This window comes from Xenopus laevis, chromosome 7L (assembly GCF_017654675.1).
Source record: "Xenopus laevis strain J_2021 chromosome 7L, Xenopus_laevis_v10.1, whole genome shotgun sequence".
Taxonomy (NCBI): Eukaryota; Metazoa; Chordata; class Amphibia; order Anura; family Pipidae; genus Xenopus; species Xenopus laevis.
The window spans coordinates 24,217,018-24,232,725 of NC_054383.1; the positions used below are offsets into that span (position 1 = coordinate 24,217,018).

Sequence of the window (15,708 nt, forward strand, 5' to 3'; positions counted from 1 at the left end):
AATGGGTCATACAATTGGCAAGGTCTTCAAGTTGTAAAATTTCCAACCATCTCATCTCTAGTGGCAGACACCAAATTGTACCTGAATTGGTCTTGGGTTTCTACAAAGGCATAGGACAAAAAGCAAACATGTAGGAGAGCTAAACCTTCCTAATAAGAAAAGCCCCTACCTACTACCCTAGATAGTCCCCCCTCCCTGCTTCCCCCCCACATTGTTGATTACACCTAAAAGTGTCCCTAACACAGTACTCTCATATCGCTGCATAGTGAGCCCAGCGGAGTTCATGGGCTACATCTACTGGCTATTCGGCATTCTTCCTTAAGTGAACGCGATATTGGTGCATGCATAGTTGCAGCAGTCTGTAGCAACTGCGCATGCGCCAAAAGTGCTGGAAATTGCTGAAGGGAAGAAAGATGACCCGAAGAATACTGAAGCACTGTAAGATGGAGCTCTGCTTTTCTTACACTGCACCGATACACGAGTAATGTGTTAGGGGCACTTTCAGGGGTAACCAACTATGCGGGGGGGGAGCAGAGAGGGGTTAGTAGGTAGGGGCTTTTCTTATTGGGGGGAGTTAGTTCTCCACAGAATTGTATTCTCTCTCACTGGCCATCAGATATGCTGTCCATCAGCCTGCATACTTTGCTCTGGGTCCTGCACTATGTACTAAATATATCCTGTCCTGAACAGTCTGTTATCTTTCCAAGAAGAACTAACAGACCCTGATCCTCCCACCCTAGCAGTGCTGACAAGAAAGCATTTTCTGGCCCCTGGCCCACTGCACGTTATATGGCCTAGACCGCAAAATTACACACTTCCATTTCATGAGCAGCACGAACATAACATTACCTGCCAGCAATAATTAATTTGGCAGCTCCACTATACACCATATGTCCAATATATTGGGCCAATGATTGACTTAGTGAGTTTAGTGCCCAAACTGTTGTCTGAAGGCCAGTTAAAGGAGCAGTAGCACCAAAAAATGAAAGTATTTTAAATGAATGACAATATAATGTAGTGTAACCCTGCACTGGTAAAACTGATGTTCACTTCAGAAACACTGCTAAAGTTTAAATAAACAAGCTGCTGAGTAGCCATGGGGGCAGCCATTCAAGCACAGACTACACGGTAGATAACATAGACGTTCTGCAGAATCCCGTTGTATACTACAGTGCTTATCCGTTACCTGCTGTGTAACCTGTGCCTTTTCTCCTTTTTCAGCTTTCAGTGGCTGCCCCCATGGCTACACAGCAGCTTGTTATATAAACTATGGTAGAGTTTCTGAAGCAAACATAATTTGTACCAGTGCAGGACAACAGTATTTTGTATTTTAATTTCTTTTACATACTTCCTTTTTTGGTGTTACTGTTCCTTAAAGGTGAGATTTGTGGTGAAGGCATATTGTGTATAGAGAGCTTTTAGTTGTTCGTTGTGCCATTTTTTATTTGTTGGATTTGGAGGCAGACGGAGGGGATTTCCCAGATGATGAACCACATAGCAAGCTACTACTGGTGTATGGTGAATCTTTTTGTAATTAGGAGACTCGCTGCCTTGAGACAGAGAGACTATTATCTTACCACAGACATGTGCAGTTGTCAGCTGACACTAATGTGTCTGACCCCCATGGGTGGCTGTTGGTGCCAGATTGGGAAGTGTTTCCATTGCAATTAAAAGCAGGGAGTATGTCTCTCCCTAAAGTGTGTTCCAAGAAGTCTGACACTGCCCAGAAGTATCGTTTCTTAGATGCCTTTCAAGTTACTAAAGGTAATTGCTGTTAGTCCCTGTTCTTCTCTTGAAAAATAAATCTTTCTGCCAATGCTTTCTCTTCCCTGCTCATCACCTTTTTAAGATCAATATGGTGAAGTACTTGTATTCAGTTTAGCATGCCTTTAATTTAGCCTTAAAGGCCGTGTCCACACGTAAACTGTTTTTTGTGTAATGAAAGAAAATGCAGTTCCTGGCAACTTTCCAATATACATAAAGTAAACATTTCCAACAATTTTAAAGTTGACATTTATTAATACTTTAAAATCATTGAGAATGTGTATTTTCCCAGGCTACCCTAGCGCAGACATATGGTTTAAATATTCAGTAAAATAAGATCAAAAAATCCTGTGCATGTGTGAGTCTAAGGGGGTTATTTATCAAAGGTCGAATTTTAAATGAACTCAGTTTGCAAATGGTTTCTAATTTAAGAAAAAACTTGAATCAGCGAGTTCAGTGTGAACAACCCGAATACTTGAATTGATTATGTTTTTGGTGAAAAAACTCAAACCACTTAACTTGATTGAGTTTTGAAGCAAAACCCTCAGAAAAAAACCTCAAATACGATGAAGACTACAAACATCTTCAAATGGTTCAAGGGACCAGATGGTGTATTTTCAGATTTGAAAAATTTGATTTTTAACTCCAAAATAACCTCGAAAACGCAATTTTGTGGAAAACACAACTCAAACCTTTATAAATCTGCTTCTAAGTCTGTAAGATGGTGGTGTGGAACTGTGGTACTTTTATTCCCTGGCTGGTAAATTTTTTTCCCTAAAAAGTGTGCCAGTCCTGGGAAAAACCTTTTTGTGCCACAAGCCCAGTAAAAAAGAAACGGCTGGGGGCAGATTTATCAAAATGTGAGAATACAACTCTCCACAGAAAAACTCACTTTCTTTTCATTTATCAAATGGTGAACTCCATTGCTAAATATGATTCTAAAAATCCCATAGGTCCCATAAATAGAAAGTTTTTCTGTGGTGAGTCTATTCGCACATTTTGATAAATCTGGACCCTAGTGCCGGTGCCGAACTTAGGAATTCTTTCCGGTATATTTGTAACATCCTAAAAAAAACCTCAGTTCCCTGACTTTCTCTGTTGCCAGTAACTGCCTATTCCTCGCCTATGTCCCCACCCAATGTGCCCATTTCTTCACCCACTCTGCCCATTCCCTCACCCACTCTGCCCATTCCCCTGCCTAGTGATGTCATTGTCCGACCGCCTCATATGACATCATTGCCCACTCACCGACCAGAAGGCTGGTTTCAATAAATGAAAAAGGTGGCAACCCTATTTGATTTACTGGGGCCTAACATATTGGCACACATTGCTGGGGTACAGAACACTGGATATGCTCAGGAACACCCACCCTCATATTACTGTGCAAACCTTAATAAAAACTGAAGGAAATGGAAAAGTCTCCCATAGCCCTATTGCAATTTCCTCTTGTTTCTCATTTGGAGAATGAGAGATATAATGTTCCCTGTAGAGCCTGATGCTTCTCAGTACACTTAGAAGTTATTTTAATGAGCAGCTGTTGAAGGATATATGTGTAATAATAACGCTGATGTATATGCTGACATTACAAGCTTCCAGGGATCCAGTGGGGAAAAGTCCTGTGCCATTTAACTTGCAAATTGCCCACGCAGGATAAAACAGTGCAATCCAAGTGCTTCTTGTGTTATAATTTCCTACATTCCCAAGATAAAGCCAGAATCTTTCTAATCCTCTCAGGATAAAGTTTTCAGCAACACTCTGATAATACCTGTGCTTATCTGGAGCCTTACCCACTTTTTATTGGTTTCAGTACTGTAGTTCTCTATTATTAGACGCCTAGCATGAATTACTGGTTTTTATGCTGTGTCATCTACCAGCACCGATTGATTGATTATAACATAATGGAATTTTCATTCAAACAGTTATCAATAGGTTACTGTGCTGATCATGAAAGGGGTAGTTTACCTTAAAGGAGAAGGAAAGGTTAAAACTAAGTAAGCCTTATCAGAAAGGTCCATCTAAATATACCAGTAAACCCCCAACGTAGTGCTGTTCTGAGTCCCCTGTCAAAAGAAACACTTCATTTCTTTCCATCTATTGTGTACACATGGGCTTCTGTATCAGACTTCCTGCCTTCAGCTTAAACCTCATTGCCATGGGCAAGAGCATGCTCAGTTTGCTCCTCTCCCCCCACCCCTCCCTTCTCTACTGTAATCTGAGCCCAGAGCAGGGAGAGACTCAGGCAGGAAGTGATGTCACACCATTTTAATACTGCAGCTCCTATCCTAAACAAAAGAGCTTTTAACTCGGGTATGGTAAAACATTCTACAGAATAAATATAGCATTCTAGCTTGCACTATTGCAGCTAATCTATTGGCAATAAAATGCCTCCGTAGCTTTCCTTCTCCTTTTCGGGGAGATTAGTCGCCCCGGCGACTATCGTCTCTTCTTCCGGACGACAATCCCCCCGAACTGCTTTCCCCTACCTTCCTACCGGCTATAATGAAAAATCGCCAGCAGGATGGCACTCGTGGCGCTTCGTTTTCTGAAGTTGCCTCATGAGGAAACTTTCTTGCAGCTTTGGAAAACGAATCACCGCGAGTGCCATCCCGCTGGCGAATTTTCATTATAGCCGGCAGGAAGGCAGTTCAGGGAGATTGGTGCCCCGAAGTAGAGGCAATTTGTGCCCCAGGGCGACTAATCTCCCAGAATCTGCCCTTACCCTTAGGGTGGTGGCACAGGTGAAGATTCGTGGGAGGATAGTCGCCCATCGACAAATCTTCTCTTCTTCTGGTGACTAATCTCCCCAAATTCCTTCTAGCAAGAATACAAATTACCGGTGGGATGGCATATGAATCTCTTCGACTTTGAAAATGTATGCCATCCCACCGGCGATCCGTATTCTTGCCAGCGCGAAGGCATTTTGGGAGACTATTTGTCCGAAGAAGAGAAGATTTGTCACTAGGCGACTAATCTCCCCCGAATCTTCACGTGTGCCACCAACCTTACAGTAAATTTAAATATGATGTAGACAGGGTGAATTTCAATCAAAGTTCGTAGTTTTTTCATTCTTTACTTTGTGTGGATTTTTTAATGATTGTTCTTTTTGTTCATCAATTATTTAATCATGGTACTAGGGTCTAATCTACCCCGACAATTAGGCAGTGATTTGAAATACACTGAAAATGAAAAGGAGCGGGCCAAAACCGACAGTCAGTCGGGGTCAGTGCTGGAAAGAGGCAGAAAAAGAAGGCAGACTATAGAACTATAAAAAACGAGAACCAATTAAAAAGTTGTTACGAACAGGACATTCTATAACATTTATACCTGTATAATCTACAGTCTGGTCATTTCCCTATGGGACCAGACTGTAAATTATATCCTTATAAACGGCGCGTTCTTTCGTCAGAACGCGCCGATTATAAGCTTAAAGAGACAGCACTCGCAGCTGCTGCCTTGCTTCCCACCGCTATAGCTTTCGGGCTCCACATTTAGTCACTTCCCACAACGGATTTACCCTTTTATGCGATGAAGGGCTTCTCTTTCCTTCATCGCATCTCTCACTCCTGTCACAAGTCTCCTGCAGCTGCCTCCCTGGTGTCGCTTTCCTCATAGGATTCGGCTCCATTTTCACTCCCCCTCCCGTCCAGTGTCTGAAGTCTCGCTCCGCCTCCCTTACACTGCCTAAATCTCGCTCTGCCTCCCTTACACTACAAAGTCTCGCTCTGCCTCCCGTCCACTCCCTCCCCCTCCTTCCCTGCATGACCGGTAAAAGAAAATTATGTGACACAGAGGGGGAGTGATTCTTTAGATAGTGGACGGGAGGGGAAGTGAAAATGTAGAGGAATCCTGTGAGGAAAAGAGCGAGACCAGGGAGGCAGCTGCAGGAGAGGTGTGCCATTTAGAAAGCAACAATAAAATACAGGTACCTAAAAGAGCTGCAGTTAAAGATAAAAATCAACTTGTAGAGACACTTCAAAAAAAGTAAAACTGAACCCAGAAACTGTAGATTATAATAGATAATGTACCCCCCACTTAAAATTTATAAAGATATTAATAGTCACCTCGGAGTTATGTGACCTGTATAAAAGCACTCGGCCTGCGGCCTCGTGCTTTTATATGGTCACATAACTCCTCGGTAACATAATATCTTTATAAATTACAGTAGGGGGTACATTATCCACTATATATACTTCAAGCTGCTAGTTGGCTTTTAACTTCCTTGCCCTTCAGTTAATGGAAACCCCCAGCTTCTTCCATCAGCCATTTCTTTGTTTCTAAGACTATGGATCAACTCCAATGCTATTTTATCGTATATTAATGTGAATAAAGCAAACATTGCGCTTGATGAAAACTTTTATAATGTAGACTTCTAATTTCTTTATATTTTACAATAAGGAGTGCATTATTCCCTACTGGGTAGTGATAACTTTTACGTGATATGAACTATTGAATATAGGTTATAGGGAATAATGAACCTACTTACTTTATAAAATATATTGGAGTTCAACCTGGACATACTCCGCTTGTTCCTTCATATGGTCTTGGAAGGCCTCAGTGACTTCTAATATCCTTATGTTTTACAGTAGGGGTTTCTAATATCCAATATTCAGTACAAACATGTGTACATTCTGAACAGAATGCAGTGAGTAAAAGCAAGCTAATATTTGAATAAAATACAGCCTTCACTTTCAGCATATTGATTTCAACCTACCTGCCTTCTGCTGCATGCACACTGACTCACTGTAAATATATATATATTTGCTCTGTTTCAGTATACAAGTCTCCAGAGTATGAATCCCTTGGCTTTGATCTTACAGTCGAAAGACTTGTATCCATTGGTTACCCGCAAGAGCTTCTAAACTTTGTCTACGATCCCACATTTCCTACAAGGTGAGTATTTTTTACAAGCTGGGCACATTGTATTGCTGAATATTAACCCCAGCAGCCTGAGCTTGTCTTCCCACTTCTATTAGATGTACTTTTGTTGTTATGTCTGAATGGGTGGGCAGTTTCATTCTTATAAACAAAAGCACGGTACTTGGCTGTAAAATGTGCTAGTACCACTGAAAATTGTACCTCTAACAGCCTTAAGCTGGCCATAGACGCAAAGATCTGATTGTTCATATCCTTGAACCATCGAACTTCCCCCATCTCCCGGCCTGCCACTAACCTTCAGTTTAAATAAAGTAGTAAAAGAACAGTTCAGCCTATGTTCTGCCCCTGACAGCAATCATACAAAAGTTTATGTCCGACAAAGCTGGTGAGTCTCCCACTGAAAATGCCAGATCGGCAATACATGCAGACATATTATCGGCAGCCGACAGAAATCTTTTAACCTGGCGATCAAACGATCGATCTCCATGGGACAAAAAATGTTGGGACTCTCCACACACCGTCCAAAAATCGTACGAATCTAGGATTCGTACGATTGGATCTTTGCGTCTATGGCCAGCGTAACACACTGCCACATCTCTAGCTGTGTGTATAACAGTTTTGCCAAAATTGCATAGCTAACATGAGTCCATGTAACTGCCATTGAATGCATTGCAGTATTATCTTTGTCAAGGTTATGTCAGACCAACTAGTTGGATCTGAATTACTAAGAAATACAGGTATGGGGCCTGTTATCCGGAATTCTTGGATAACAGGCCCCATAAAATGATGTAAACATTAATTAAACCCAATAGGCTGGTTTTGCCTCCAATAAAGATTAATTATATCTTAGTTGGGATCAAGTACAAGATGCCGTTTTATTATTACAGAGAAAAAGGAAATCATTTTGAAAAATTTGGATAAAATGGAGTCTATGAGAGATGGCCTTTCTGTAATTCGGATAACGGGTTTCCTGATAACGGATCCTATACGTATAGGCATACACAAGACGGTCATGTATAGCACTGTTAAAGGAGAAGGAAAGGCAAAAGCTATGAACTACCTCACTCAAAAGTTCTTATTTAGATGTCTTAAATCGCATTAGTTTTAGCTTACCTATGTGTATATATAACTAGTAAATTGTGCATCATGTTCAGCTCTCATTCAGTAAACCGCGGCCGCCATCTTGGTAAAGTATTACAGGCTTCCTTTTCCTCTTGTTCGCTAATGCCGTTGCGTTAAACAAACAGTCGTAGATGACAGGAAAACTGCGCCTCTGAAGCATGTGCAATAGAAGCAAATTTGGCCCAATCCAACTCAAGGCAGCCTCGGGCAGCCTAAAGGAACTAGAGGAAAATTCAGTGACATCACTGGAGTCCTGCGGACGCATTATCATTAGAGCACGTTTACTACAGCTAGACACCAGGGAGATAGGAATTACTATGCTATGTAAGTAATTACTCTACCAGAATTGCCATAGAGCTTTACTTATGTTTTAGCTTTCGTTGTCCTTTAAGTGAATTTGGATTTCCTGTTATAAATTGTAAAAGGAATTTGTTCTTTTTGTTTTAATTCCACAGGGGTCTTGTTTTTGATTCAACCTATGGAAATCTTATAAAGGTTGATGCCTATGGTAATATCCTTGTCTGTGCACATGGCTTTAACTTCATGAGAGGGTAAGTACAGAAACTCTTTTTACCCAAGTACACATAAAAGGGTTAATATTTTAACATCATCAGTGGTCTCTTGTGGCAGGTGTGAAGCACCAAAAAAACCACACCGTAAATATTTTCCATGTTAAAGGGAAAAGGAGAATGGATTGGACTGGTTTCCCTATTCCTCTCTGTTCCTATGCCTGTACAAGGGAACAGAAAGCCCCTCTCTGAGGTCTGGGTAATGTATTTGGGAAGGGTGGCCTGTGTAAGGGTTGCCACCCAGCCTAGCCGGTAAAACACCTGCCGGGGCCAGTATTACAAATTTACCGGCAATGTAGCTGCTGGTAATTTGTAATACCATTAAGAAAAGGCCTTGCCCTCGGGTGGAAACTTACCTTTCCATCCTCATCTTGCACTCGCGCAATTTGCCTTTGCCTCTTTTGTGGTGTGGCCCCACCCCTTTTTGCACCACGGTCCGCCCCTTTAGTTCCCGACCCCCCGCTGGCCGGTAATTTTTTTTTTTTTACAAAGGTGGCAACCCTTTGTATAAAAATTGATTTATTTCATTATGGGAGCAAAGCATGTGGAAAGGCTGCATAGTGAGCACTAAGCTGACAGTTTAGAGGCTAGGCAGCAGCAAGGAGAGCAGGAGAGTACTCACTGAGCCAGCACTAAAAGCAATAGCAACGACAGGTGGCAAGTAATGAGCCAGCACTAACAACAATAAAATGAGCGGAAAAGCTTGTAAATAAGAATAAAGCTGCCTCAGAAAGTCGCAATAAGAGGTTAGCTAGTAGAGAGCGTTGAGAAACCATATATTATTTTGCACATTTTTGGTAAAGGGGTTGTCCACCTTTCAGTTAACTTTTAGTATGATGTAAAGAGCGATATCCTAAGACAATCTGCAATTGGTTTTGAATTTTTTACTATTTGTGGTTTTTCAGTTATTTGGCTTTATATGCGGCAGCTCTCCAGTTTGCAGTGTTTAGCAATCTGGTTGCTAGGCTCCAAATTTCCCTAGTAACCATGCATTGATTTGAATAAGAGACTGGAATATGAATAGAAAAATGAGTAATAAAAAGTAGCGATAACAAAAAATGGCATATTTTAAATGGTGAACTTATTGCACCAGCCTAAAGTTTCAGCTTGTCAATAGCAGCAATGATCCAGGACTTCAAACTTGTCACAGGGGGTCACCATCTTGGAAAGTGTCTGTGACACTCACATGCTCAGTGGGCTCTGAGCAGCTGTTGAGAAGCTAAGCTTAGGGGTTGTTACTAATTATCCAGCAGAAAATGAGTTTGGCCTGTAATATAAGATGATGCTACAGAGCCAGGCCCGGACTGAGAATTAAAATAGGCCCTGCAATTTCAGGTACATAGAGGCCCAATCAGCCAACACAGAGGCCCAAACAGCCCCCACCAGCCCACTGAATACTGAATTTCTATGGGACCTTATGGCAGCCCCTCTGGCATTTGCCAGAACCCACAGATTGCCAGTCCGGGCCTGTACAGAGCTGATTATAAGATTATGATGCTAATTACACTTTTTCTGTGCTGCCATGTAGTAATTATCTGTATTAATTACTAATCAGCCTTATATTGTGACATTTCTATTCTATGTGTAATGTATATTGTGAGTGGGTCCCTAAGCTCAGTAAGTGACAGTAGCACAGAGCATGTGCAGTGAATCAGCAGAAAAGAAGATGGGGAGCTACTGGGGCATCTTTGGAGACACAGATCTGTACTGCTAAAAGGCTGTGGTTGCCTTGGGCTGGTATTGATTATGCCCATTTAAACCAATAACATGGCTACATGCATTTGACACTCTCTATAAACTCTGCCTAGTTCACCAAGCATCAGGACCATTAAAGTAACATTTGATTCAAATCTTACCCACACACTGGGCTCCCTTATCTATCGTTTGTACCTCCATTATGGTTTGGGAAACTCTGTCTTGTGCTATTAAACTGAGATAAGCAAAATAATATAATGCTTGCTTGACTTAAAGGAACAGTAAAGGTGGCCATAGACGTAACCATTATACACGTGTAGAGCTGAATCGTCAGATATACAGGTAGATATACGGGAAGAAACAATAGAATTCTACCTGTATCTGACGATTCAGCACTAGCAATGGCCGATGTTTGGGCCCCTTCAAAGGCACCCGATCAAAATTTTCCCTCCAGCCAGATCGATGAGCCGACCGATATCCAAGTCTTCTGCCGATATCGGTTGGCTCTTTTTCCACCATACACACACCGAATATCGGACGAAAATTTGTTTTGTACGATATTATCTGTGCGTCTATGGCCACCTTCACACTAAAAAATCCAAGTCTAATTTAATGAAAATATAATGTACTGTTGTGCTGCCTTGGTACAACTGGTGTGTTTGCTACAGAAATATTTTATATAAACAAACCGCAGTGTAGCCCATGGGTGCAGTTTTCAAGCACAGGTTACACAACAGATAAGCTCTGTAGTATACAATGGGGTCCTTCAGAAATCACCTGTTATTTACTGTGTATCCTGTGCTTGAATGGCTGCCCCCATGACTACATAGCAGCTTGTTTATATAAACAATAGTTGTGTTTCTGTAGCAATCACACAAGTTTAAGCAGTGCAGGACAATAGTACATTATATTGTCATTCCTTTTGGTGTTACTGTTCCTTTAACCAAAAGAACAAAACCATACAGGGCTTGTAACCAGTGTCCGTAGCACTGCAGTATAGCTTAGGAAACCATATAAACAGTCGCTTCGATACACGGGTAATTAGCAATGTTAAAAAACTGATACCAGTGTTTGTAAAGGAGCTAAAAAGCCATTTGTCTGCAAACAATACCTTTTTAGTATTCATATTCCGGTGTTTATTCTATATATTACTGATTACAGCTCAGAATGGACTGATTATTTGGTCATCACATGATGCAACCTAAAGAAAGGAAACCTGATGAGCAGTAACACGCCCATTCAAAGTCCTGTGTTCTCTGTGTTGCTTCATTCTGACAAGCAACAAACCTGTTTGTGCTTTATTTGAACAATGTGACTTTTAAGAGAGGAAACACAGTGACTAATTGTTTAATTACCGTGTCGTTTTAAATGTGTTCGGATCATACATCAGAACACACTCAACCAGCGGGAGAGGCCAGTTGTGTTACATTTGGTCACGTACCCTCACGCGTAAACAGTAATAATAACGAGGAGTGTGTTTTATAATGACACAATTAAGTTGCATATTGTATAATTAAGGCAAGTCTAAAAATAACACACGTGCAGCCGTTTCCTGCGTATAGGGAAGTTATTTATTAGATTAGTCATAGATGTATCTAAATGTAGCCTCAGACTTGTCTGCTCTCTTTATACCAATGATTTTATCATTCTTCATGTATTACTATAAGCAAAAGCATGACAGTACTGCAGAGCTACAACAATGTGATACTAAAAAAAATCAAATGCACATTTGCTAGTTTAGGTACACTAAGGTTTAGACTTAAAGGGTTTCTGCCATGAGTTTTATTTTTAAATTACACTGTTTACACTGCAAATAATTCACTCTACAATGTAAAATTTATTTTCCTGAACCAACAAGTGTATTTATTTTTAGTTGTAATATTGGCGTGTAGGCAGCCATCTCAGGTCATTTTGCCTTGGTCATGTGCTTTCAGAAAGAGCCAGGACTTTAGGATGGAACTGCTTTCTGGCAGGTTGTTGTTTCTCCTACTCAATGTAACTGAATGTGTCGCAGTGGGACCTGGATTTTACTATTGAGTGTTGTTCTTAGATCTACCAGGCAGCTGTTATCTTGTGTTAGGGAGCTGCTATCTGGTTACCTTCCCATTGTTTTGTTGTTTGGCTGCTGGGGGGGGTATCACTCCAACTTGCAGTACAGCAGTAAAGAGTGACTGCTGTTTATCAGAGCACAAGTCACATAACTGGGTGCAGCTAGGAAAATGACAAGTCTAGCTCCATGTCAGATTTTAAAATTAAATATAAAAAAAATCTGTTTGCTGGAGCAGCACTATTAACTGATGCATTTTGGAAAAAACATTTTTCCCATGACAGTATCCCTTTAAGGTGGCCATACACAGAGAGATCTGCTCGTTTGGCGATGTCTACAAATGAGCGGATCACTCCCCAATATGCCCGATATCTGACTGGTCCAATCGTGGGCCCTAGGGCCCAATGATCGGATCATAATGAAAGGTATACGGGCGGTCGGATTGCGGGACAGCATCAACAATCCAACAGGATTTTTTGCCATGCCCGATCGACATCCGCGCGACTCTCTGCCTGTTATTGATTGAGGAAGCCCATAGGAGGGCCCCATACACTCGCTCTATCTGCAGATTCTATTGGCCATCTTAAGCCTTTGTAAGTCTAATTTGCACTAAGCTGATCTAGCTAATGTCTTGGTGTGGGTAATTGCACATGAGCATTTATGTGCAATTATTTTTATTTTTAATTTTTCAGCTTCTGACAGCAGTAGTAGCAATTGCAGTCTGCGGACATCTCCTTATTACAATGACAGCAGGCACTACTTAAAGGTATTGGATCTAGTATCCAGAATGCTTGGAACATGGGGGGGTTTCAGATAAGAGCTCTTTTTCTTTAATTTGGATCTTTATACTTAAAGGGGGAGACTTATTAAAGATCAAGTTGTTTCCTCAAAATATTCGAGTTTGTAAGGGTATTTTTAAGTCAAAACTTGGATTTTCAAGATAAAAAAAAAAATTAAATTTTCCTAGATTTATTATAAGCTGGAAATAGTTTGAATCTGAAAATACACCATCTAAAACCTGTTAAGGTCATGTAGAAGTCAATGTCAGAGTTCCCTTGAACCATTTCAAGATGGTAATAGCCTTCGTGTTGAGTTTTTTTCGGTGGGTTTCGCTCAAAACCACGGGGAAAAGTCAATCAATTCGAGTTTTCGGGTTGTTCAGACTACATTGATTCCAGTTTTTTACATTCCAGTTTTTTCTGAAATGAGAAACCATTCGAGTTGTGAGTTTATTATTTGATGTCACAAGTCGTTGATAGGCAGTCGTTATTCAGACAGTTACCGTAATAATATAAGTAGTACTGACGCAGGTGGAGTTAGTCAATAGTAAGAGAGGTACCTAAGTGATCTTCAAGTGTGAGTCTTAAAGGGGGTTGTTCACCTTCCAAACACTTTTTTTTTTCCAGTTCAGTTGTTTTTAAGATTGTTCCCCAGAAATAAAGACTTTTTTCAGTTATTTTCCATTATTTATTTTTTACTGGTTTTCCAAAATCTAAGTTTAAAGTTGAGTCTGAGTCTGGCGGCTCAGTTATTCAGGTGCAGACTATAAACTGTTACAATTTTGCAACATTTAGTTGATACATTTCTCAGCAGCAGTTGCCTGTAATCAAACCCAGAGATGCAATGTATCAACTAAATGTATCAATTTAGAACAGTTTACAGGGTCGGCGACCCCTACCTCCCAGAGCTGCTTTAGAAGTTGAAAAATGAAACTTTACACTTCAATATTAGAAAAACTGTGACACATAGAAAGTAATTGGAAAAAGTCATTATTTCTGGTGATCCATCCAAAAACAACCCCTTTAATATTGGATGTAAAGTGGCAAATGTGCTGGACCTGCACTGCTAAAGGACAGTATTTTCATTTCCCAGACCCACATATTTCAACTGTGCAATAAAAAAATGGTCTCTCTCTCCCTCCCCCCCCCCGCAGGCCAGAAACAAGGGAGCAATACCCAAATAAATTCATCCAGAGAGATGACACCGACCGATTCTACATCCTCAACACGCTCTTTAACTTACCAGGTATCTGAGCCAATTCAGGTTCATTGCTTCTTTTACTTTAGTATTTTTGCTATTTGCTTTTCCATTGGTTAGTCATTTCCTGCAGATAACGGTACCGATGCAAAAGTCATTATTAAATGGATGCACCTTATTTGCTAAATGTCGGCTTAAACCATTCAAAAGATTTCCTAGCTTTCAGAGATTAGATAGGGTGCAGTAGTCAGAGTGCTACGGCTAAATACAAGCCTGTGCAGACTATATGGATTATAGATTATATAGATTATAGTTAATGGAATACTGTCTTTACAAGAGTGCTGCACATCAGTGTACGGGAGAGCCATCAATTGGCAATGGACCAAATTGTACCATCAAGGTGCAAAACTGTGGACCAGTAGTGGTGCACTTTTGACATTCAGCTTGTTAAAGTTACCTAAAAAACAAAGGCCTAATTTATTAAATCAGAGTAAAATCATGGGCATAATTTCCTGCCAGTGACCATATTGCTCATAACAGCTAACAGGAATGCTAATGACTTTCGCTGGGTGACTTTTTAGCAGGGGAGAATATAGTTGCTGAAGATGACTCTTAGTTAAAATGTCATAGAAGAAATGCTCAGTGTAGGGTTTTTACTAATAAAGGGTTGTTCACCTTTAAATTAACTTATAATGATGCAGAGAGTGATATTTTGAGACAAAAGGCAATTGGTTTTCATTTTTTATTATGTGTGGTTTTAGAGTTATTTAGCTTTTTATTCAGCAGCTCTTCAGTTGGCGATTTCAGCAGTCTGGTTGCTAGGGTACAAATGATCCTAGCAACCATGCATTGATTTTAATAAGCGACGGGGATATGAATAGGAGAGGGGATGAGTAGAAAGGTGAGTAGTAAAAAGTAGCAATAACAATACATTTTGTAGATTTACAGAGTATGTTTTTTACATGGGTTAGTGACCCCTATTTGAAAGCTGGAAAGAGTCAGAAGAAGAAGAAGGAAAATAAATCATAAACTACAGAAAATAAATACTGAAGACCAATTGGAAAATTGCTTACAATTGGCCATTCTATAACATACTTAAAGTTAACTTAAAGGTGAACCACCCCTTCAAAGGGAAACTATCACGAAAATGAAAATTTCATATAAGCTTTAGCATACTGAAATAAGACACTTTCTAAATACAATCAATTAAGAATTCTGTACTGTTTCTGAAACAATCAAGTTTATCTTCACTATTCCTCTCTCAGCATCTGTTTATCCTCATTCTGTCTTCATTCAGAGATGAATGATCCAATATATCGTATAGGGGGGCTCCTTTTGCCTAGAAGATATATTAGAGCTCACTCTATTAAAATCACCAAAAATTCTCTCTCTACACGCAGAATTTGTGCAAAAGGCAGTTATTTTGTTTGTACCGGAATCCGTTATTTGAGAAAGAAAGCCCCCCCTAGACTGTGTATTGGTGATTTTAATAGAATGAGCTCTAATACATCTTCTAGGCAAAAGGAGCCCCCTATGAGATATATTGGATCTAACTGTCAATGAATATCTGACACCCAACTGCTGCATGGAGACAGAATGAAGAGAAACAGACACTGAGAGAGGAATATTGAATATAAACTTAATTATTTCAGAAACACT

At 40.3% G+C, this 15,708-nt stretch overlaps 1 protein-coding gene across 8 annotated transcripts in view; it reads left to right on the plus strand.

Moving 5' to 3' along the window:
- The window catches only part of nt5c2.L (5'-nucleotidase, cytosolic II), a 96,519-nt gene that overhangs the window by 60,784 nt on the left and 20,027 nt on the right, over nucleotides 1-15,708 (plus strand). For all 8 annotated transcript variants that reach the window (XM_041568489.1, XM_041568491.1, XM_018241675.2 and 5 more), the window contains 3 exon segments: nucleotides 6,537-6,654; nucleotides 8,217-8,312; nucleotides 14,006-14,097. In XM_041568489.1, the coding sequence (XP_041424423.1) occupies nucleotides 6,537-6,654; nucleotides 8,217-8,312; nucleotides 14,006-14,097 (306 nt within the window).